Source organism: Acomys russatus, chromosome 3, assembly GCF_903995435.1.
Source record: "Acomys russatus chromosome 3, mAcoRus1.1, whole genome shotgun sequence".
NCBI classification, from domain to species: domain Eukaryota; kingdom Metazoa; phylum Chordata; class Mammalia; order Rodentia; family Muridae; genus Acomys; species Acomys russatus.
Genome location: NC_067139.1, coordinates 55,175,174 through 55,200,479, shown reverse-complemented (window position 1 = coordinate 55,200,479; position 25,306 = coordinate 55,175,174). Strand labels below are relative to the sequence as shown.

The 25,306-nt window shown below is 40.4% G+C and overlaps 1 protein-coding gene across 25 annotated transcripts in view; it reads left to right on the top strand.

Moving 5' to 3' along the window:
- The first annotated feature begins 3,817 nt into the window (after positions 1–3,817).
- Slmap (sarcolemma associated protein) overlaps positions 3,818–25,306 on the top strand; it is a 121,168-nt gene continuing 99,679 nt past the window's right edge. For all 25 annotated transcript variants that reach the window (XM_051140530.1, XM_051140538.1, XM_051140466.1 and 22 more), the window contains exon 1: positions 3,818–4,102. In XM_051140530.1, the coding sequence (XP_050996487.1) occupies positions 3,905–4,102 (198 nt within the window). In that variant the 5' untranslated portion in view covers positions 3,818–3,904. The remainder of the gene's footprint in view (positions 4,103–25,306) is intronic.

The following is a 25,306-nucleotide window of genomic DNA, read 5'->3' as shown; positions in this document are numbered from 1 at the left end:
TGACTTATTCCAACATTTTTGGTTCTAGTTTTTTTTTGTTGTTGTTTTGTTTTGTTTTTTGGTTTTTCGAGACAGGGTTTCCCTGTGTACCCTTTGCTGTCCTGGACTCACTTTGTCGACCAGGCTGGTCTTGAACTCACAGCGATCCGCCTGCCACTGCTTCCCCAGTGCTCGCAGCTCCTACTCACGTTTGAAGTTCTGGTTTACATTGCTTTCCACACCCCCATTGCTTTAGAGTTACTTCAAATACAGCAAAGATCTTATTCTAAAATATAAGAAACTTAGGAAATCTTTTTTTTTTTTTTTTAATTTTGAAATTTCAGGATATTTCAGAGTTTCTGTTTCCTAGTGGGTATTCAGTTAATGTTTGTAAAATGCATGAAAAATGCTTAAATAACTTTAAAATTCATGTATACAACTCATTAGAGATTTATGAAAAGTTTTCTTACCTTACTGAGCCAAGGTTTCACTATGTAGCCTTGGCTAGTCTGGAACTCACTAAGACTGACCTCAAACTCAGAGATCCACTTGCCTCTGTCTCCTGAGGGCTGGGATTAAAAGTGTGCTCTATCATGCCTGGTTAAACACCTGGGATACTGTAGTTATTCAGTGTATTTGTTGAAATGATGAAAAACTGTAAAAAAAAAAAGTTTGAAAGGTCAGGTATTGGACATTCATTTTACCATAATTTAAGCTTTAAGTACACACACACACACACACACACACACACACACACAAACACACTCACACTTTTATAACAAATTACTTCTTGTGTCCAAATTCACTTTGTGCTGCTCCTACTTTATCCTCTAATAATTACAATATGTGATTTTTCATTTATGCACTAAATATTTACTTAGCCACTGTGCCAGGCATACTGAGGTATTGTTTTAAACAGCCTCATTTTGTTAGTTGCTATCCCTCTTCCTGGAAACATAGTAAACCATTCAGCAAATACCATATTTATTGTAGTCCTTCAACCTTCTTTCCTTCATTCTTTCCCCTACACCCCCCCTGGTTTTTCAAGACAGGTTTTCTCTGTGTAGTCTTGGCTGTCCTCGACTCACTTTGCAGACCAGGCTGGCCTTGAACTCACATTGATCTGCCTGCCTCTGTCACCGAGTGCAGGGATGAAAGGCGTGGGCCACCACTCTCAGTTCTCTTCACTCATCTTTGTTGTTACTTCTCCCAGAAGGATGTCCCTGACTTTGAAAGAGCTCTGAATATATCAAAGTCAAGTTACCTTATTTTATTCCTTCAAACCCACTACACTGAGTATATAACCAGAGGGCAGATATTAAGGCTGTGCTCATCTGTGCCCCTGGACTCGGCATAGGTCTAAAACTCTACAGAAGCAATGAAATGAATACTCTGTTGAATAATGTGGTTCACCACGAAGCCTCCCTAAAAGGGTGTATGTATCATTATTATGTTATAGAAGACAAAAAGTGGCCTGAAGAAAGTTAAAGACGAATCCATGGTTTCACAGGAATCTCAAGAGTGAAGTCAACACTGATTCTAAAAGATTAAGATTCTCTGCCGTCTTTCCTTAGGTTTTCATGTAGCTCTGGCCACTTGTTTTTTGTTTCTTCTCCTCCTCCTCCTTTTCTTTCGAACAATGGTCTCGTGATTCTCAAGTTTGACACATATGTCAGGATTGTTAGTTGGGTAATACCCCATATTTTCCTACTAGACACTTTTGACCCTTCTTTTGGTAATGTGTTTTAAAACTTTCTGGTCTCAAGTCCTGCAGTGGTGGCGCACGCCTTTAATCCCAGCACTCAGGAGGCAGAGGCAGGTGAATTTCTGAATTCGAGATCAGCCTGGTCTACAATGAGAGTTTCAGGACAGCCTGGGCTACACAGAGAAACCTTGTCTCCAGGCCTTCCCCCTAACAAAAAACAAAACAAAACAAAACAAAAAAAACCAAAACCCCTAAAACTTTCTGCTGTCACTAGTTCCAGGCTAGCATCCATGTTCGAGGGAGTCCCGAGAATCATTGTCACATCAGTGAAAAGGAGAGAAATTAGAAATGGAATTCACAGAGTTTGGAAGAGAGTCTTTCTGATGTTACCAAATCTAGGGACTTGTGGAATTTGGTCAGTGGTGAGTGACTCAGTTGCCCACAGCTACGATGGCTGCTAATGAGTCTCTCCTTTGCTTGGACCTATCCTCCTCAAGTGTTAAATTTTCAGTGAGAATTACAGTAAATACATTTAGTAAAAGTTGGTACTTCCTTACTCATCAGTTGAACCAGGAAGTCGCCGCAGTGTGTTTTGGAAACATTCAACCCCTCAAAAGTTTCCCTTGCCCTTAACCAAGATGGTCGTTAAGGTTGTCGGGAGGCTTGAAGCTTCTGGCCCTTAACAAAGATGGCGTCGGGAGGCGCGTTAAACAGGAGTCCGCCCTCTTCTGTGCCAGAGACAAACATGGCGTCCACGGCGCCGGTCACGTGACATACCGGGACTACGGCACGGGAGACGGCGGAGGAGGGCCCTTGAAAAGGGTGCGCGTTCCCGTGGCGGTGCACCCGGTAGGTTTCAGTCAGAGTCACTATGGCGGCCAATGCTGGCAAGGTAAGCAGAGGCGGCGGCGGCGGAGGTAGCGGCGGCGGTAGGGGAGGCAGGACCCGGCGTGCCGTCCTGGCTCCGGGTCCCCGTAGCCGGCCTGAGGACAGGTCGCTGGAGGTCGTAGCCAGCGGCCGGGGTTGGCGGGGGGCTGGCTGAAGGGGGCGAGGGCTGAGGGGAGCGGGCGGGAGGGCGCCGGTTGCCGACCGCCGTTTGTTTTGGTGTTTTCCTCCACTAGGTCGGAAAGTTTCCTGCCTCGTCCGCCACCGCCTGAAGCTTGCCGCACTGGCTGCAAGCGGAGGAGGCTGCGGCGGACCCAGCCCCGGCCTCCAGGCCTCTCCCTCCACCTCCGGGCCAGCCTCCCTCCCTCCCTCCCTCCCTCCCCCCACCCACCCCGCCGTCCTCCGGGAGCTGCCGGTCCCTGAGATGCGACCCTCGCGGGGACGGTCCTGAGGGGAGGTGGCCCGTGTGCTGAGCAGCACGCAGAAGCCGGAGCTCCACCGAACCAACTTCCCGCCGGCCCGGGCGTCCCAGCCTCGGTGGGGTTAGCGCCTCGCTGTGTCCGCACCGGCCTGCAGAGCCGGGTCCCCGCCCTGGTCGCGGGGAGGGGGGGACACCCGCCAGGTGCCCGGGACTCGCGACTCGGCGCCCGCCCGTGTCCCCCGCAGCTCTCCCAGCCTCGGCTCGGCTCACGCCTGGCCGGGGGACCCCTTGGCCACTCCCGGGCGGCCTCGGCACCGCAGGGGCGATGCAGCCCGGCCCGCTGGCCCTCTAGCCCGTCCCCGTCGGTCCCCGCACCGCTTCTCACGCCCGAGGCCGCCGAGGACTCGCGGTGGCCGCCCGGAGGTCGTCTCGGCTCCGCTTCCTCGTGCCCCGAAGGACCTTCTTGGCTACATGCTGCAGTGCTGCAACGTTTCCGCCACCGAAGGGGAGAAGCGGCCGGGATCTCAAACAAAACGCAAGAATCGGTGTGTGACTCATCTGTTCGGATACCTCCCGTCCTCACACTGTCTTCCAGGAGTTTTCTTGGCCGAAGCTGCCCAATGTTTGAGCCTTTTCTTCCTAGGGAAGATGCACTGAAAGCTGCTAGTTGGGGACTTTTTTTTGGTCAAGAAGCTTCTGTATTTGAAAGGAGGTGATGGGGCTTGCGCTGGCTTGTCTTCCTGCCCAATTGAAGAGTTCTTGATGTTCCCTGGTTATGCTTAGACAATGCTCAATTTGTTTTAATTTAAAGATTTTGGGGGGATAGGGGGTGTAGGCTTGTGAAGAGCAGTCCGAACCTGGAGGAGCTCCTCATTGTCCCTGGTCGAGACAAACCTCCCCGCAGCCTGTCCTCGATGCCGTCAGCCTTGGCCATCTTCACTTGCCGCCCGAACTCGCACCCGTTTCAGGAGCGTCATGTCTACCTTGACGAGCCCATCAAGATCGGCCGCTCGGTGGCACGCTGTCGACCGGCACAGAATAATGCCACCTTTGATTGCAAAGTGCTGTCAAGGAACCATGCTCTCGTCTGGTTTGATCACAAGACGAGCAAGGTAATGCCACTACAGTCTTTTACAATCTTTGCTCTTCTTTCTCCTTACCCTCCCTGAGAGGTGTAATGTATGTGGGATTCTCAAGGTTTGTTCCCTGAGGACACATGTCTTCGAGGCCGTGGAATCAGCTTTTTGTGTGTCTGAATTCTAGTGGAAATTGAATCGAAGTGCTTGAAGGAAAAACAGTGAAGGTATTGTTATTAAGTGTCTCAGTAGGGCGATGGCTTCTTGATAACTTGGTCATTCCCAGCGAAACCCCAAACCCTACTAATTCGTTTAGGAAAAGTAGATAGTGAAACTTGACCTCTTGCTTTCAGCCCTTTTAGAAAGGTGAATCTGCAGTTCGGTGCTTGATTAAGCAAGCAGCAGTTCCCAGAGCAGTGCCGGAATCTGTGGCCACTATTACATGGAGGCTCAGATGTTTCTGTGGTGAAATGTAGTTAACACGTAGCTTATAGTTAGTTGATTTCAATTCAGGGCCTATCTGGTAGGATAACTGGAGTGTAAACTTAATGTTTTTGCAAGGTTGATGGATATTTGCCCCTGTTGAAGTAATTTGTAAAAATTAAAGGCAATTTAATTAAGCTGGAATAATTACACTTTCAGAGTTCGGTTTTCAAGTTGGGTGAATAGGAATCTATTGCTTTTGAAAGTCATTTTTTAATTTCTTTGGTAGATATGGTATAGTTACATGACGATATGCCAAAATTAGTAATAATAAATTAGCTTGTTCTTAAATTACACTCAGTATTGTCAGTTGTAATCTTTTTTTTAAAGACAGGGACCAGCTGGCCTGGAATTTATTCTGTAGATCAGGCTGGCCTCAAATTTAGAGATTTGCTTGTCTCTGCGTCCCAAGTGCTTGGATTAAAGATCCTCAAGCCTGACTGCGCTTTTAACTTTTTTTTTTCTTGGCACTGTACTTTGCTACTTGCTTATACTTTAAAAAAAAATCCTTTTAGTTTTTAAAAAATGTGTATGTATGGAGAATATTTTAAAGAGCTTATCTTTGGGTCTAAACCCAAAGTTTTGCTTGAACTACTGAGTTCATTCCAACTCAAAATAAGTTACATAAGACTAATAGGACTGTCTCCAGTTTTGTCTCCTGACTTTTTGCCCCCTCTTTCTGAGTGACACGATTAAGTTTTTTTTTTTTTCAAAGAAGAATTTGCCTTCAAGAGTGGTGTTTTGAAATGAAAGAAGCTTGAGCCTTTAGAGGAAGAAAGTAATACTTGTGTAGCTACTGAATTAAAGAATTACTAAATAAAGTACATTTTTTTTAAAAGAAGGAAAAGATCCCTAAGTGCTGTGTGCTTGCATAATGCCTATAACCTGTTCTGTGTGTAGGAGGAGAACTAAAAAGTGTGTTAACTTTTTTTTCTGAGTTTCACGAGATGCTCTTTAACCCATGAAACAGACCCCCTTCTTTTCTCCTTAAAAGCTAACATTTAGGTACGTTCATAGATGACCTGTGGTTCCTTGTAAATGACCATAGAATTTATGGAATTCCAGCATTAGTTGACTACTGGTGTCTTAATGCCAGCAGCTTTTACATTTTTACCTTTTTATGTCCTTGGGAAACAGGTCTAGCCTAATCAGATGACAGATTTGCTTACAGTGCATGCTTTGCCAACTGCAGTTCTTGTTTGAAAAATAGTGCCTAGTGCAGTGGCACATACCTGTAAGCCTAGCTCTGGAAAGACAGGAAGAATGCTTCATGTTTGAGGCTAACCTGGGCTGCTTAATGCGTTTAAGACCCAGCTGGGGGTTGGGGGGGGGGCGGAGGTTTTGGGGAAAGAGAGGCAAAAACAGTGCTTTGTGAATTGCTATTGTGCTGATGAGTCTTAGGAAGACAGGATTGTCTCAGAGTCAGGATAGAGGGAGGGGCAGGGGGGACTCTTTCAAGGGTAGACTTGGTTTATTTCACTTTTTTTCCTTTTTGTATTGTTGGCTAAAATAGCACCTAGGGCTTATTTTGTATAATTATTTTGTGTATATTTTGTGTAATTATTATATCACCTAATTTAGTTTAAACAATCTCCCAAGTCTTCTTTTTGTGATCAAATTATTTTAGGAATTAATTTTAAAGTATTGGCTTAGACAGATAGGTTTTTATTGAGCATGCATTCTGTGCCAGACACTGGAAGATTAAAAAAGAAAACCAAACCACTTTGGCCAAATACTACTTACTGCTTTGTGTATGAAATTTGTGGTTTCAAGAGCTCTCCTGTGTCAGGTTCATAACTGCTCCCAGGCCTAATATATCTGATTTATAATTGTGATATGAAAAAATGCAAGGCCGGGCGTTGGTGGCACACACCTTTAATCCCAGCACTCAGGGAGACAGAGGCAGGCGGATCTCTGTGAGTTCGAGGCCAGTCTGGTCTACAGAGTGAGTTCCAGGACAACCAAGGCTACACAGAGAAAGCCTGTCTCAAAAAACAAAAAAACAAAACATTTCAGGAAAGTTTGTTTTTAAGCACTTCTAAGCCTTAGTTTTCTTATCTGTGGATAGTATTGCTTACTTAAAGTTTTAATTTTTGTAATGAGAAAGAAACCTTGGGCTTGTGTGCACTAAACATCTTTTCTACCACTGAGCCATGTCTGCTGCTTCCTTAATATTTTGTGATTGAGATCATTAGGCAGATCACTTGGTACCCTATGCTTGGCTTTTATTAAAGCCTCCAGGAAGAGTGAACCAACAACAGTGCTTCGTCGGTTGCCTTTGTGCTTTAGAGTCTTGGGAAGGTAATAAGTTTGTTTTCGTTTTTAGACAGGATCTCATATATGCCAAGCTCTCTTCAAACTCAGCACTGAATTCCCCTTGGCATCACATCCATTTTTATAAGTGTTGAAGACTGAGCTCAGGACTTTGTACACGCTAAGAAAGCACTGTTCCAATTGAGCTGCATCCGAAGGCCAGAAATTACTTAATACAATGGCAGATATAGAAATAATTTTAAAAATAGAAGGTAGTGAAGGTGATAACTTTGTCCCAATAGGCACTTTGCCATGGAGGTAGGAAACTGGAGTATCATGTCCTTTGGTCGACTTTGTTGGTGACCATATCTGCATTTGCGATTATGGAAGGCCTAGTAAAAGCTGGAGGAAGTAATAAACACTTGAGGCATGTGTTTTGGAATTTTGAGACATGATGTTTTCTCACTCTGTATCTTACAGTACTTGAAATAGTACCCTTTCTTCAGCTTCCTCAGGGTTAGGGTTACAAGTATCACCCAGCATCCCTGGCTACTTGAAACTTTTTGACTATTCAGCTTATAGATGTGCATTTTTAGGAAACTGGCAAAACGTAGGCAAAAGGAAGTCTAGATAACACTTTTGGGTGTTTGCTTTTGAGATAAACTTAGAGTTTATCAAGCAAAAGAAAGATACAGTTATGGATGGGCTTGGGTATTATCAGGGATACATAGGTGATACTTTTTAATGTTAAATTTATGGAGAGTGAGTGCCAATTTTGCCACAGTGTACAGTTCATCTTAGGGATGTTAACAGCTGTCTTACCTGCCTTTTGTATATCATCTTTTCCTCTTTTGTGGACTGTAAACTCTTCAATTTTTATAGTAGATAGTAGATAATTCTTCAGTTGACTCAGAAATGTCATTGAGCAAGTAAGTCTACCCATATGGTAATTATACAGAAGGGATTATTAGTGAGCATATTTGAATGGCCTTATTGTTAGTGAATTCCAGAGAATTTTGAATAGCAATCATATAACAGTCAAAAATCACCATTTAAGAGAAGTGATGGAGTGCTGTGTACAGTAAGGGCCTGGAGCAAAGGAAGTACAGCTTAACCTGTCCATTATGTCCTATGTTCTTCTCTTCTGATGTTTTGCATCAGTGGTTCTCAACCTATAGGTTGCAACCTCTTTGGGGTAGCACATCAGATATACTGCATATTTATGTTACAATTTAAAACAGTAGCAACATTACAGTCATGAAGTAGCAACAAAATAATTTCATGGTTGGGAGTCACCACAACATGAGGAACTGTATCAAAGGGTTGCAGCCGTCAGGAAGGTTGAGGACCCCTGCTTTACATACGAACTTAATCCTCACCTCTGTGAGAGGTGCTTATTTGAGGAAACTGAGGGGTAGGGAGACTTAAGAAAGGTCAGCACGCCTGAGTTGATATTGCTAATAAATGATAGAGCCCTGATTTGGGCACAGGTATTTTAGTTCTTGACGTGTCATCTGCAGGGCCAACCCCATAAACATTGCCATCTCAAGACTGACATTTTAAACAGGATGTGATTTTTGTTAAGTGCAAACGCTGGGTTGACAGTAGAAATGAAAATGATTAAATATCCAAAATCAAAACAAGCAAGCAGACTGGTGTATTGGATTAACTTGTATAGTAGGATTTCTAGAACAAATGAAGATTTTAGAGAAAGTTAGGTGGATAACATAGTTTATGGATGAAATGCAATTCAGCTACACTGAAGGACTTAGAAAAAAGGCAAAGTGGAGGTAAGAGTGAATCAAGGAAAGGAGTTGAGGTGGGAGGAATTGCTTAGGAAAGGGCACAGAAAGAAGAGTGACATTATGTGTTCCAGGGACACGGCAAGGACATCATTGCAACAGAAGAAGGCAAGATTGTCTCCCTCCTTGCCGTGTCTAAACGTGCCTGCTAAGGCCCTGGACACAGCCTTTGAGGGAATGGCAGACTATATAGTCATTGCTTCTTTTGTTTGTGTGTTTTAACAGATTTCTATTGTTAATAAAAGCAAAAAGTTCTTTGAAAAATGTTAGTTTTTATGAGAAAGTTGTTTATCTTGTAAGTTATATTTAAAAGGTACATTAATTTAAATATGTATAGGAAGCCAGATTATATTTCCAAACTACATGTTTATTTCCTTTCATGTTACTTTTTGTGATATTGGAAAATTGATGAAGTATTTAATATACTGAAGTTTTTTTTTTTTCTTTTCTTTTTCTTTTCAGCTTTTGAGACAGCGTTTTTCTGTGTAATTTTGGCTGTCCTGGACTCACTTTGTAGACCAGGCTGGCATTGAACTCAAATTGATCTGCCTGCTTCTGCCTCCTAAGTGCTGGGATTAAAGGTGTGCGCCACCATGCCTGGCCTAATATACAGAGTTTTAAAAAAACATAGCTTAGGCAGGAAAACTGGCCCCTGTCCCTCTCCTTGGCAAAGTGAGAGAGCTGGCCTTGGTGGCATGAGTGAGGGAAGGCTAGCAGGCTGACCAACTGAGCTACATCCAGGCCCAGATCTAGGGCTTTGAGTTGATGTACCCTAACATCTACCCCATCTGTGAACTGCTGGAGTGTGTGAAGAGGCAGGATCTCCATGACACAGGACAACAGCAGGATGTCTGAGAGGAGTCCCAGTGAGCATCCAGTGTTGATAGTGTAGCAGAAGCCAGAGGCCTCAAGCCAGACCAGTGACTCACTGCAGTGAAGGATATATAGTGTGACACACCCAGACACACTCCAGCTTCCACAGCAAGAGTTTTGTTGTTCTTTCTTTCTTTCTTTCTTCTTTCTTTTTTGTAATTTTGAGACAGGCTTTCTCTGTGTAGCCTTGGCTGTCTTGGACTTGCTTTGTAGACCAGGCTGGCCTCGAACTCAGAGATCACCTGCCTCTGCCTCCCGAGTGCTAGGATTACAGGGTGTACCATCGTGCCTGACTATGTTTTGTTTTCTTTTGGAGGGAGGTTGCAGGGGCGGAGGCAGTTAAGGAGGAACGGGGGGATGAGTGGGATTGGAGTGTATGATGTGAAATTCACAAAGAATCACTAAAAAGTTTAGAAAAGAAATACAGATTAGGGCCTGGAGAGAATGATGGCTCAGTGATTAAGAGCACTCACTGGTTGCTCTTTCAAAGGACCCAGAGTTGATTCAGTATCCACATAGTGGCTTACAACTGTCTTTAACTCCAGACCCAGGGGATCCAACACCCTCTTCTGTCTTGTAGTCAATGCGCACACACGATACACAGTAGTACATGAAGGCAAAGCACCTGAAGAATAGACTGCGTACTTTGTCATCCTTTCCCATTTCGTTATTTGACTTTACCCCTTAAATTCTTTCTTTTCTTCTGTTTTTGAGACAGGGTCTCACTGAACATAGTGAGCTACAGCTCTGGCTGTCATGGAACTCATTTTATAGACCAGGTTGGTCTTGAACTCAGCGATCCCCCCACTAATGCTGAGAATAAAGATGTGCTTTACCACACCTGGCCTTACATTCATTCTTTACCTTCTCAGGCTCCTATTTGTTTTTTTTAATGGCATTTATGTTGGCCTAAGGTCTGTCCTCTAGTAAGTAGGGAGTAGAATGTTTGTCATTTAAGGTTTAAGTAGAAAGATTGTGAAATTGTTTCTTGTTTGGGAATTGGAGGCTTTGGAAACAAGGTCTTGCTATGTTGCCCAGGCTAGTCAGAACTTACTATCTAGCTCAGTCTGATCTTAATCTCCCTAGGCTTGGACTATAAGTGTGCACTGCTCGATTTCACATGAGATGGGTTTTTAATGACATCTACTTGATATTTGAATTCAGAAAAATATAGCTGGCTGGGTTGGAGCTCCATGATAGAATGCATGCCTAGCGTGCATGAGGCCCTGCTTCCATTCCCAGAATTTCCAAAGGAAAAGGGGCGTGTGGGGGTGGCATTTATTCTGAGGACTTTCTGGGATTCATGCTTCTTTCTGGGTGACATAGGTAGATAAATACTCCACACTTTTGCTCAAAAAAAAAAATCTTGATTGTTGCTTCATAAATTATTTTTAGTGTTAAAATATGTTACACACACACACACACACACACACACACACACACACACTCTTTTATTTCTACTTTTTTCCTTCATCTCAAACTTGGTATTAGAGGGTCTATGACAGCAGTCACTGTTCCTTTTTAAAACAAGTGCCTTTTCTGCTTTTTTGTCTTTCAAAATGACCTTTGCCTTTCATCCCTGAGGCTTAGTTCCAGGGGAAACTTTCTCTGACTCTCTGAAGAATGGATGGCTTCTTTTTCTCAGCTCCTATAGAATCTTGTTTGTAACTTCATTATGAGACGTAGACAACAAACTGAGTGTAATGCAAATGCTCTGTGGCCCTGCAGATGTGTGCTCTTGAGAACAAAGACGAGGCACTATATAAATGTTTGACCAGTGAAGTGTGAACAATGCTGCAGTCTGGATTTCCACAGACTCGTGGTGGGTTGAAGGGTAGAAGGTCATTCAAGTTAGTTGGACTTAATTACCAACGTGTACTCTTTGTGCAAATCATCACTTTTATTGAGAATATGCAGGATAGATAAGATACCTAGGTATTTTGGGCTTTTATATAAACTTGTGTTTGGTGATAATTAGTTTTGAACTAGTATATTTATATCCATTCTTAGACAAAAGAACACTTTAATAAGTTTATCTGTATAACATGTTCAGGAAGCAGGTAGAATTGCTGCAGTCTGACTTTTTTTTTAAACCTATGGAATAAAAAGCCGAAGTGCTAGACATTTATTTTGAACTTTTTATGGACTTAAACAGTTGTAATAAAACTGTGTCTTTTGCTTCTTTTTTAAAAATTTCATTTTGTTTCTTTTCAATACAGGGTTTCACTATGTTTGCTTTGGCTGTTTTTTTTTTCTTGAGTCAGGATCTTAGTAGTCCTGGAACTCATTATGTGGACCAGGCTGGCCTCCAGCTCATATAGGTCTGTCTGTGTCTGCCTCACAAGTGCTGGGACTGAAGGTGTGCACCACCATGCCTAAGTATGCCTTTTGGTATTGAAAGGTAATTTAAGCTTTTGTTTTGTGCATGTAACTAAAAGTTTGTCCATTACAAATTTTCAACAACTAAAGTAATTCAGTATTCATTTTTCTGAGTCAGCTGATGTTTTTCTAAACTTACCTCTAATACTCCTAATGTTTTTTCTTAGATTGGGATTAGGTATATGTGCAAATGAATAAAACAGTCTTGGAAAAACTTTTTTTTAATGCAATACTGGAAATGGAACCTAGCTCTTTCACTGCCATTCTAGGGAGGTGCTGTACCACTGACCCCATCTAGCAAACTTTTAAAAATTGATTTTTATTTTTGACATAGAATTTTTTTATCATACAAAAAAATAGAGTTCAAAATTACTTTTTTTTTTTTGAGGCAGAGTTTCTCTCTGTAGCCTTGACTGTCCTAGACTCACTTTGTAGATCAGGCTGGCCTTGAACTCACATTGATCCGCCTGCCTCTTCCTCCTGAGTGCTGGTATTAAAGGTGTGTGCCACCATGCCTGGCTCAAAATGACTTTTTAAAAATAGATGTTGTAATTGTACTTTGCTCATATCCATCATTTCTCCTGCCTACCCCTTTGGTTCCCTTCTTCCGTTTTCCCCATGTACATTTTTTTATAATGGAAAGAGAAGGTGTGGTGCATGCCTGCAATCCCAGAATGCCAGACTCTTGAGACAAGAAGACTGCAAATTAAGGCAAGCCTGGCTATATGGAGTTGGAGAGTGTTAAGCACCTAGTTCTGAGGAGGAGCACACGGCCTTGGTATAATCTTCAGCACATGCACACACTTGGAGACAGACAGACAGGAAGACAGACAGACAGACACACACACACACACACACACACACAAACACACACAAACACATAAAAGCTAAAAAGTCAGCTGTGTAATGGCACTTAGAAGTGTGATGTTTTAGTGATTCGTATTGATTGTATCCTCTGTCTAATACTTTGTGGTAGATTCTAAGTTTAAATATGGAGAAACTTTGTACATTAAAATTTCATTAATTACGCTTTCACACTTGTAGTTTTATTTGCAGTGTAACTAACTACTTGTTTTACCTGATCCAGTTGGACAAGGCTTTTCAGTATGCTCAAGTCTTTCTGTACTTTTAGTTACCCAAATAATAGGAATATGCTCACATAAAAGTTTAAGTGATAGGGAAGCATATAGATAAAAAGAAACTCCTCCTTCAGAAATCTGTTGTCTTTTACTTTAGAAGTAGCTGTTGTTAGCTTGGTGTATAATTTTTTTTATTGCATTTGTCCACTTATGTGTACAGATTAGTAAACATCTTTTTTTTTTAACAAGTTGTGTGTGTGTGTGTGTGTGTGTGTGTGTGTGTGTAGGCTGGAGAACCTTGGTTGTCATCCTCAAGAATACCTTGTACCTCCCATGGGTCAGGGTCTCTCATTGGCCTGCAGCTCACCAGTTAGGTTTGACTGGGTGGTCTGTGAGCCCCAAGGAGCCTCCAGTTTTTGTGTCCACAGTACTGGATAACAAATGCATGCCACAATACCTGTTAATTTTTGAGACCATGTGCCATAATGTCCACGCTTGTCTCAAAGTTGTAGTCTTACTTCCCTCTCCAAAGTGCTAGGATTATTGGCTTTAGCCACCATTCCCAGCTTTGAATTACAGTGTAGTTTGAATTTTCTTTCTGTTTCCTTAGTGTGGGTGTCTTAATCATGATTGAATCTTTGTTTTAATAAGTTTAGTTCATGGAGATGCTGTTTTAAATTTTGAAGTACTTCTTATCAAGAACAATTCTGATACTATTGAGAAGTTGCAGTGCTAGAGTTTTAATGTGGGAATTGAGAAATGGTAGTTAAAAACATACTTTAAACATCTGGTCTGAACCTGGGAAGTGTATAAAATTTCTGCTGATCAGTGAGTTTGTGATGATTACAGGAACATGAAGGGGGTAAAACACTTAATGTTTTGAGAAGAACAAAGTATTAGTTTAAATTACTGTTGAACTTGGTTTGGAACCCTTATATATTCCAGGCTAACTTGGTATCTCAGTGTCAATGCTTGCAAGGGCAAGGCAGAGCCCAGTAAATAGTTTTATAAAAAGAGAATTAGAATCCCAAATACCAGTAGACGTACTGTGTGTGAATCATTGTTTCCAGGGAGCTGAGAAAGCCATGTATTGCTTCCTCCAGCAATGGGGGCAGAAAATGTGGGAGGAATGAGGAACGCTTCACAGAGAATGCTGCTTTAAAAGCACTGTTTAAAGAGTGTAGGGCTCTGCAGGCTGGATGAAAAAGAGCAGTGGATCCTAGCCTGCAGCAGCAGGAAACACTTAAGGCAAAAGTCCTGAAAGAGAGTAATGTAGGATGGAAAATACATCTCAGAAGTTAACCTAACAGACGTCCCAGGGTGGCACACTGTCCCCAGCAGTGCAGGGCTGGGCCAGGAGCTCAACTGTCTCAGAGATCTGATGGCAGTTTTCCTTTCTCTCTCCTAATTAGGTTAACTTCTGAGATGCATTTCCCACTTAATTAAAAGCAATTTTAATTTTTTTCATGGCTAAGGCATTGAACATCTTTTAAACATTTATTGACCATTTGTGTTTTTCGGGAGTTGTCTGTTTGGTTCACTATTAGCCCATTGTGTTTACTGGAAGATTTGTAAATTTAGGTTTGGCAGAGTTCTCACCCATTCTATAGACTGTTTCTTTACCCTGTTGATTTTCAATTTTCCTCCCTTTTAATTTCATGTAATCCTATCTGTCAGACACTGGGCTTACTTCAATGGCTAATGCAACACTTTTCACAGTGTTCTTCTCTGTGACTCTGCCTTTAAGTAGTCTTTCCTGTGTTCCCTCCAGCAGCTTTAAATTTTCAGGTCTTGTGCTAAGGTCTCTGATCCTTCCTGGTTTGAATTTTGTGAAGGGTGGGAAATACACATCGAGCTTCAGGTTTCTGGTGGACATGTTATTTTCTTATTATCATTTGTGGGCCACTCTGGCAGTTTTCTCCCATGTATGACTTGGGATTAAAGGTGGGCGCTACCATGCCCGGCTCCGTCTCTGAGTTTTTTTGTTTGTTTGTTTGTTTTTTTCGAGACAGGGTTTCTCTGTGTAGCCTTGGCTGTCCTGGACTAGCATTGTAGACTAGGCTGACCTTGAACTCACAGCTATTTGCCTGCCTCTGCCTCCGGAGTGCTGGGATTAAAGGCATGCGCCATCACTGCTGGGCCGTCTCTCTTGGGGGTAGTCTGATGTATTTTGATGCTAATTAGTGCTTACTGTCTCCGTGACCAACCTTTTGCTTAATAAAAAGCCATCCCACCCAGGGCAAAGGAGATAGGTGGGGCTAGGAGAGAGAGAGGAATTCTGGGAAGAAGAACGACACTGCCACCAGGAGAGGGAGACCTGAAGTGAAGACAAAAGGCCGCCATGGGTTAGCTGGAGGAGAAGCACATGGCCTGTGGCGTGGATGGAGAATCCAGCCCAGATGAAGAACATGAGCAGGTATTTGGGATTATGGATGGGAGGTAGCTTGATAGAAGTTATTGGAAGTAGATGGCATGTGATTGAGACAGGGATCCCATGCCTTCCCCACTGTGGGAGGCAATTTAGAGGATTGATATCTGCCCTGCCCCAGGTTAACTAAGGCTATCTTTGTCTGTGTCTTGAGTGATTGCTAGCTGGGCCTACAGGTAACACAGATAATTTTAAAAACAATACGTCTCTGAGTTTTTAATGTGAGCATTTACATATAAATTTCCTGGTTAGAATTTCTCTAGCTATATATTAGAGGGTCTGGTAAATTGTGCTGTTATTTTCATTTGATTCTAAGAATTTTAAAATTTCCTCCTTGATTCCTTCAATGACCCATTGTTCAGTTTCCTAGTATTTGTGTAGTGCTATGTTTTTGTTGCTGTTGTTTTCTACGAATGGGGTGTGTGGTTTGGTTGAGCATTGTTATTTACCTCATGGCCAGGGAACAAAAATGAGAAAGAGGAGCTGACTGGTGTCACATACCGTTGTCCAAGTTCATGTCTGCAAGGATCTAAGGATCTCCTCGTTCATCTCACCCTGCAGAACTTCCTTTACCTCCTAATAGTGCCATCCATTGAACCACGCCCTTAACACGCGCATCCAAGCCATGGCGCCCACCTATAGAAATCTCATATAGGTGAGCTATTGTGATAATTATCTTTTTATGATTTGACCTCTAGTTGTTAATGATAATCTTATAGTTTCATATAGCCCAGGCTTGCTTTGGACTTACTGTGTAGCCAAAGATGACTTTGAGCTCCTGCTCTGCTTCCACCTCCTGAACTCCGTCTTTACATGCATGTGCCAACACGCTTAGCCAGTACTGAAGATCAAACCCCGGCCTTTGTGCATGTAAGGAAAGCATTCTTCCAACTGAGCCACTACTCTTCTGGCCAGCTCTGTAGTGTTTATGAGTGTCTTTACTTTGGCTTGCTGGCTCCATTGTTTTTAGTCTCAGCATCATGACAACAAGACATGGTAAGAAAAGCTGTTCTATTTACCTTAGGTCAACTAGGAAACAGACAACAGAGGAAGAGGCAGTTGTCAAGATAGACCCCTTAAAAGCAGACCTCCGGTGACCTCCACTTCTTCTAGGGAGGCCCAGTTTCCCCCATCTTCCTATAAAATCTTTTAATGGATTAATCTTTTAATTCTCAAAACCATTATGATTCTATTACTTTTCCAAAATCTTACCTAGGAAGATTGCATCCTTTAACGCATGATTCTGAAGTTTAATTTTATATCCTTGTTATAGCAGGGCTGTATTCTCAGTGACATAAGGCATGTTCAGAGTATATCTGGAAGCCCAGTGACTTAGTGAATGCAATTACTCTGAAGTGCTTGACTGAGGGGATATAGATATTAAGGCTTGTGTATTTTACTTGCTGATAACTTGTTCTTTTTTTAATTGTTGCTACTTTCATGAAGCCTGTGCTGATTGCCGTATGCAGGAGGAATGAGTATGGTGAGAGAAAGCTATGCAGTCTTTTGTAGGTTTACAAGTTAGTTGAAATTTTGAGTTAAATACGTATTGTGCTAATGGATTGTGAGTCACAGGTGTAAAAAATATATTGGAATCTTGAGCTTTACAACACAGCATGAATTAGAAACTCGGTTACCATAGATGATGTTCTCATATTCTTTTTTATGTTTGGAGTTTGGAAAGGTTGGAACTTATCTTTGTACTACTATTGATAGAAAAAGTTGAATGAAAAGTGTTTGTGTGTGTGACTACTGTGTCTGAGAGCTGCTTAGTGTGCTTGTGAGTTTGCAGTAATACAGACTTTAGCCTAATGTTGAGCTCGTGATATTTCTTATTCGGCTTTCCTAGGTGTTGGGCTTACAGGTGTGCGATTCTGTGTCCAGCTTGGAGCTGTCATTTTGGTGAGCTTTAGTACTCTTTTTTTTTTTTTTTCTTCTGGCTTTCGAGACAGGGTTTCTCTGTGTAGCCTTGGCTGTCTTGGACTCGCTTTGTAGAACAGGCTGGCCTCGAACTCAGTGATCCACCTGCCTCTGCTGGGATTAAAAGCGTGTGCCACCACACCCGGCTGAGCTTTAAGTAGTACTCTTGGTTTGCACAATGTTTATCGATTGTAAACTGTGGATGTCAAAACCCAGAATCTGCACTGTCACTTCCTTTGGACAGTGTAACTATTGCTGCTAACAGCTTACACGAAACTGAGTTTCTGAGTCTTGAAAACATTTTGAGAATGCCCTCCAAAAGTTAAGGTACGATAAATTTCCTGAATTACGGCTACTTCTTTGAAGTTTATGTCAGTATTTTCAATAAATCTGTTAAATGAACTTATTATTATTACGAGAAAACTATAAATATTTCTTAAGCCTTTTGGCATAGCATTTAAACTGGCTCAGATCACGCCCCCAGATTATAGTTTTATTGTATAGCAGGGCTCTTACTTTATATTCTTTACTGAATTTAAAGTTGAAATTGACTAATGCAACGACATCATCTAATATAAAATTTTGCTTTACATATTAGATCAAATAAAATTTATAAAAGTATTCTGATGTGAGAAACACAAAGGATATTTTGTGGCTTAACTTTTTGCTGTATTCAAAGTAGTTCTGCGGCTTGAGCTCCTTCCTTAACTGCACTGCCTGCAGGTCTCTCGTTTAAAAAGAAGAGCGATGTAGGCAGTGATGTTACAGTTACTCAGCAACAGAGCACTTCACTTCAAAGAGCAAAAACTTGTTATAATTATGCTGATCAAATATTTAAAAAGCATCATTCTCAGCAATACTTACATGTGTTTTGATTATATTGATTTCTTTATATTTTTTGTATGTGTTAAATCTCCAGCATAAAAATGTCATTTTCTTCACTGTGAAAATTAAGTAGATGAGCTGAATCAGTTGGTGAGAAATCGTCCTTACCTTGTTTTAGCATTTGCTTCTATGCTGCTTTTGTTTTATTTGGCTTGAACTTCTTAAGTTGGAAGGGTGTCTTATTGATACATATGTACATACATATATATGGGTATAGATATTAAGTTTAGTTAATATTGAATAGATCATAACAGGTTATTGGTCTAAGTTTAGTTAATACTGAATAGGTTTTTAGGGTTAGATTTTTCATTTCTTCCTTAGATTTCTTACATAATTATTTTATCTGTTCTTTTTTTTCTTAGACCATATTTTTTGTTTTCTATATTGTGTATTCCTTAAGTTGACTATGATGGAAATGTCATGCATTGAACACAGGCCTTATTTATGCCAGGCAACTACTCTGTATCTGATTATATACCCAGCCTGGCTCCAATGAATTCTGAGTGGATATTTTATAGTTATTTAAAAGAGCTAATTCCTTAGAATTGTGCGGATATATTCATACATACATACATACATATGTTAACATACTGGTGGTTAAATAACAGAGGGCTAGAATGCGTGTCAGTGTGAGAGTATTTGCTGAGCTTCTGACTCTGGATCTGAACTGTAGTATACTCTTACTGGTTTTTGAGGGATTTTTTTTTTTTCTTCCCTAGATTTTCAAGTTTCAGACTTGAGAATACTGCTTTTTTTTCATCTATTAGGATTCCATTTTAATTCCTTAAATATCCATATGTGATTGTTTTAATAATTTTAAAGTGCAATACTTTAAAATTGAGCTGTTCCTGTGAGCTCATCACAGTTCTGAGTAAATAAAAGTTTTTGCCCAGCGGACTTGACATTCTAGTGTGCAGTGTGCTACCGACTATCTTTCATCCCCTTGGAGTGCTTTGGATTCATTGCAAGAAAATATAACACATTTTCATCTGTCCTGAGCTTATAGTGTGCAAAAGCAATGCTTTTGGTAAAATTTCAGTTTTGCATTTGGTGAACTCTGTTCATCTTTTCTCTGACGTTATATAGATCATATATGTACTTTCTATATCTCTTTACTTTCTCATATTTAACTCATGTAATCCTTCATGTACATTAGATTTAGAAGTCATGAGGGAACCTTTTATGTGGATTATTTAGCGAGTTAGTTTAGTTTAGCCTTGGGATATCTTGTGTGTGGTAGGACAGGGGAGGAAAGAGGTCTGGGATCCAACTCAGGGTCACAGGCATACTACTGTACTACACTTCCAACACCCCTAGTGTGCATTCTTAATGGAACTTTTAAACCTTTTCTGTGCATAACACTGTTCTTTCCTGGCTGTTAATTTTTTTTTGACAATTTTGACATCTCTATCTTTGTCTCTATTGTCTACAGTTACCACAATGTCTTCATTTTTATCCCTTGATTTTTAATATTCTCAGTTTTCTCAAAAGTCATACAATTACAATTTTAACTACTTTTGAGTATTTTATTTTAAACTTTATATCTCCATGTATTTCTTAACTGTATTTTTAGTTTATTTTTAATTTTCTAGAGTGTACAATGTAGTGCTTGGTATATTTACAAAGGTGCATAATTATTACATTTTCCAGTTCCAGGACAATTTTGTCACTCCACCTCCACAGAGAATATGAATGTCTTGGCAGTCACTGCCCATTCCTTCTTTCTGCCTGACTCTGGCAGCCACTAGTCTTTCTTTGTCTGTAATTGCCTATCTGGACATTTGTTTAAATGGAATTATGCAACACGTCATTTGCATCTACTTTTCATTTAGCATGGTGTTTTGAGGGCTTCTCCAAGTTGTAGCATTTACCAGTACTTTGTTTCTTTTATAGCAGATACCCTTTGTATAACCATATGATATTTTATATATCCAGCAATCCATTCATGGACATGTAAATTGTCTTGATTTTCCTTGTTTGGCTATTATGGATTTGCATACAAATTTTTATGCCACATATGTTCTACTTTATTTGTGTATATGCTTGGAAGTAAAATTGCTACTATGTCATACATAACTCTGTGCACATCATTTTGAGAGACTGTGGGTGTGCCATTTTATACTTCATCAGTGTATGAGAGTTTTAAGTGTATCTCCTAATCAGAGTCTTTAAATTGTAGCTGCCTAGAGAGTATGAGGTGATCGCTCAGATTTTAATTTGTAGTTCTCTATTGAGTAATAATGTTGATACTTATTCATATCATTGGTGAATTAAGTATATTTTGTTTTCATTTTGTGATACAGGATCCTGCTCAGGCTGGCTTCTACCTCACCATCTTGCTTTCTTCTTCTGCAGTTGGGTGTGTACTGCCATACCCATCTTGTATATCCGTATTTTGAAGTAATACCTAGTTAGGTCCATTTTGGGGTTGAGTTTTTTTCAGACAGGGTCTCACTATGTAGACTAGGCTGGCACCAAACTCACAGAGATCTGTCTGACCCTGCCTCCCAAGTGTTGGAATTAAATGTGTGTGTCACAACACCTGGCCAAGAGTTTTGTTTTTGAGATTATTTTATATATATATATAATTAAATAATTTCTCTCTTCCTTTTTCTCCCTCTAAGCCCTCCCATAGACCCCTTTCATCTCTCTTTCAAATTAATGGCATTTTTCATTACTTGCTATTATGTGCATGTATGTATTTGTATATACATACTGCCTGCTTGCCTGCCTTCTACCCCCCTTTCTTTTTTCTTCCTCTCCTTTCCTTGCTCCTTGTTCTTTCTCTGTCTCTCCTACATTCTCCCTCTCTTCTTCCTTTCTTGTTTTTTGTGACAGGGTTTTGGTGTGTATATGGGTCCCAGGTTTGCCTGGACTTAAGATTCTCTTCTTTATTCATACACACACATACATATATTTTTACATGTATGTATGTATACATAATACATATTCATATGCACATATATAATTCATATACATATATAAGATTTATTTATGTATGTACTTATTTATTATGAATACAGTGCTTTGCCTGTATATATACCTGCAGGCCAGAAGAGGACATTAGATCACATTAGAGATGGTTGTGAGCCACCATGTGGTTGCTGGGAATTGAACTCAGGACCTCTGAAAGAGCAGTTAGTGCTCCTAACTGCTGAGCCATCTCTTCAGCCCCCTCTTGTTCATTTTTAGTGCTGGGATTACAGTATAAGCTGTAACTGATTTTCAAAAAAAGGCGGTTTCAAATGTCAGGTGATTATTGTATGTTAGTCGAGAAATGTAGAATTAAAATAATATAACAGTGACTAAGAACATGGATTGTGGAGCCCAGTTATTATAGATGGCTGTGAATCCTGCCACTGTCACTTTCCATCATCTTGGGCAAGTCATTGCTGTTTCAGAGCCTTTACTTCCTCTGTCATAGGATCCTTGTAAAGCATTTAGAATATTTATTGTGTTGTAAAATAACATACCGTGGGACAAATGTACTTATTAGTTACTTTTCCTGTCACAGTGATCGAATCCCTGACAAAGGCAGCTCCAATGAGGGAAGGATTTATTGTGGCTCATGGTTGAGAGGGTGGACTCCTTTGTGGCAAGAAAGGCATGGTGGAGTTCATGTAGCAGCATGTGGTTGGGATTCTTTATGTCTTGTACACCAAGACGCCAAGGAGAGACGCGCCAGCACTCTTCTCACTCCCTTTTTGTTCATTGTGGCTTCTCCAGCTCACAGATGGTACGTCCCTCCTCATGCTGAGTCTTCCTCCATTAGTCCTCCCTGGGACCCAGGCGTACCTCCTTCTTCTCTAAGATGTTTCTTAATACAGTCAAGTTGGCAAAAATCAACACCAGTATGTAAAAACTCAAATACAAGTAGTCGTATTGTGAAGTGCTGAGAATAGTTTGGCTTCAATAGTCATCATATGAGTGTGAGTTCTTAAGTCAATCTAATAATATCATTCCTAGGAACCTTATAGGTAATGTTCAAAGATGTATTAAGTAACAGCTTCAAACCAGTTGTGGTGGTACACATCTGAAATCTTGGTACTAAGGAGGCCTCTGAGGCAGGAGGATCAAAGAATTCGAGGAGGCTTGGAATTCATATTTCTGCCCTCTATCAAAATAAGACACTATAAGATGAACAAAAAACTGTTCTATAATTCAGTAAACCTATTAAGTACAGATAAATAAAAGTTATGAACTATAACATAGTCATGAAGTCATATTGTCACAAGTATTTGCTTAATTTTATCAATGTGTGTGCTTACACATGTATGTATGTATGCGTGTTACAGGCAAGTGTGTACATGGTGGATGTGTGGAGTCATCAGGCTTGTGTTGCAAGTGCTTTTACCCACTGAGTCATCTGCCAGAGTATTTGACACTCCTATGGAGTGATATAAGTGGAAGGGCAAAAGTGTCATTAATAATGAGTATGTCTCTACTTCTTTAAAGAGATAGTGCAAGAAATTAGAATGCTTACTGTATACTGCATATAGATAAATATGCTGTTGATAGTAGCTTATTCTTGAAAGCTTGAAGTATTTGTTTTGATTTTCTTCTGTACTTAATTTTGTAATTCTGATGTCCTTTTTCTTTCTTTCTTTTTTTTTTTTTTTTTTTTTTTGAGATAGGGTTTCTCTGTGTAACAGCCCTGATTGCTCTGGACTTGCTTTGTAGACCAGGCTGGCCTTGAACCTACAAAGATCCACCTGCCTCTGTCTCCCAAGTCCTGGAATTAAAGAATAAACTGCCTGGCTTGTTATTCTGATTTCAATCATCATTTTTTTTTTTTTTTTAATTTAAAAATTGTTTAAGTTTTAGGCCTGGCTGGCTTAGAGCTTTCTCTATATAGACCAGGGAGGCCTTGAACTCAGAGATCTGCCTGTCTCTGCTTCTGCAGTTCTGAGATTAGAGAAAATACATTATTTTAGAAAAGGATCAGAGGCAGGTAGATACCTGTGAGTTTGAGGCCAGTCTGGTCTACAATGCGAGTCCAGGACAGCCAAGGCAACACAGGGAAACCCTGTCTCAAAAAAACCAAAAACCAAAACCAAACCAAAACAAAACACAAAACACAAAACAAAACAAAACAAAACAAAAAAGCCAGGCGGTGGGGTGCACTCTTTTAATCCCAGCACTTGGGAGGCAAAGGCAGGCGGATTGCTGTGAGTTTGAGGCCAGCCTGGTCTACAAAGTTAGTCCAGGACAGCCAAGGCTGCACAGAGAAAAAAAAGAAAAAAAGGATCATATGAGGTGAGAAGCCTGACTCCTGGTCAGCACTACTTCAGCTATTGAAGATTATGAACTTCAAATTTATTTTCTGTCTTTTGTAGTAAAACAGTTTGTTCATCTATAGAATGAGAAATTGGATTTACATTTATTTAAAAACTTTAATTAACTCATTTATTTGTATGGCTGTTTTGTCTGCATGCATATTTGTGTACCATGTGAATGCTGCCACTCATGGAGGCCAGAAGAGGTGTAAGATCCTCTGAATTATAGACAGTTTTGAACTGCTATGTGGGTGCTGGGTTTGAACTTGGGTACTTTGGAAGAACAGCTAGCACTCTTAGTTGCTGAGCCGCCTCTCTACCTTGGACTTCTCTTTTAGAGTGGTAAAGATCTGAGAAGTCAGATGTGACACTTTGGGGACTATAGCTGTGGAAATGACCACATGTGTGTTTCTACCTCTTATTAGCTGTGTGGGTAGCATTTGATGAGAATTTAGCCTTTTTGTGTCTTAGTTTTCTTGTGGGAATAATAATAGTATTTCATAAGGATTAAGAAAATTGCATGAACTGGGTTTGGTGGCGCATGCTTTTTATCCCAGCACACAGGAAGCAGAGGCAGGCAGATCTCTGACTTTGAGGCCAGTCTGGTCTATGGAGGGAGTTCCAGGACAGTCAGGGTTACACAGAGAAACCATGTCTGGAACAAGCAAAAAAAAAAAAAAAAAAAGTTATTATGTGTGAAGGAAGTAATATTGGGTCTGGAACACAATTAGGACTCAATAAATATTAATTAACCTTTCACTACATAACCTCCCTTACGCTGTTACTTAAGGTCAAGAATATTTTTAGCTAAAATGGTGGTTATTAAACTAGGGTATTATTTAAAAACTTTATTTAGTTTTCTGTCTAGATATGTCGAAAATTGTGGGGTTTACAGTTTGTAAAGTGGAGTAGTTTGGAGTTTGAACACTTTTATGACTTTATACTTTGCTTTCTTACTTTGGATTCTTGTACAGGTAGTTTCTTTAGGCCTTAAGTTATCTCATTGATGAGGGTTTTGGAGAAGTCAGACTTCATTTTTTCCCCTAGAGTTTCATCTATTTTATTTTGAAGCCACAGTGTGTTCTTTACTCTATTTATGATAAGTTGCAGTATAGTATTCTTTAGTTGTACCTATTTTTCTTCTACTTGTATTTTAAACTTTAGAGCATAGCATAAGGGTCAAGATAATGTTATAGCAAATTGACTAACCTATTGTAGGAAAAGCTAACATTATGACCTTGGAAACTCAGCTAGAAATTGGTAGAGCATAATTTCCCATTTAACTCGAATGATGCAAAGAAGCTAATTTAATCCCAGAAAAGAATGTATTCAACAACAGTAAGAAATAAATCAGTATATTTGTTAGTCACTCTTAGTACCCACGTTGAAGTTCATTTTGTGACCCTGAATGAAGGCTACAGAAATAAATTAGTTTCATATTACATCACTGTCTTTCACTGACTCTGAGGTAATTAACTTCATCAGTCAGCAATGACTCACCTGTTGCATTGCTTTGGAAATTTTTCTCTTAGGTCACTATGTTAGCAAGGTTTATCATTGCAGTTATATGATGAAGGCAATATATATTTGTTTTCTATAGGTACATGAGTAGAAATTGTATTTCAATATATTTTTTTTTCTGTCTGTAGAAGTTTCCCCTTTGTGCAGAGTATCTGAAATGATAGCCTGTTGCAGGGGTCATTATTTCTGCAAATTACCAAGAAACAAGGAATTTTTGTCTGTTTTTGTTTTTACTGACCACATTAGTTACTTTTTTGTTGTTGTTGTTTTTTTTTTTTTTGTTTTTGTTTTTGAGACAAGGTTTCTCTGTGTAGTCTTGGCTGTCCTCGACTCACTCTGTA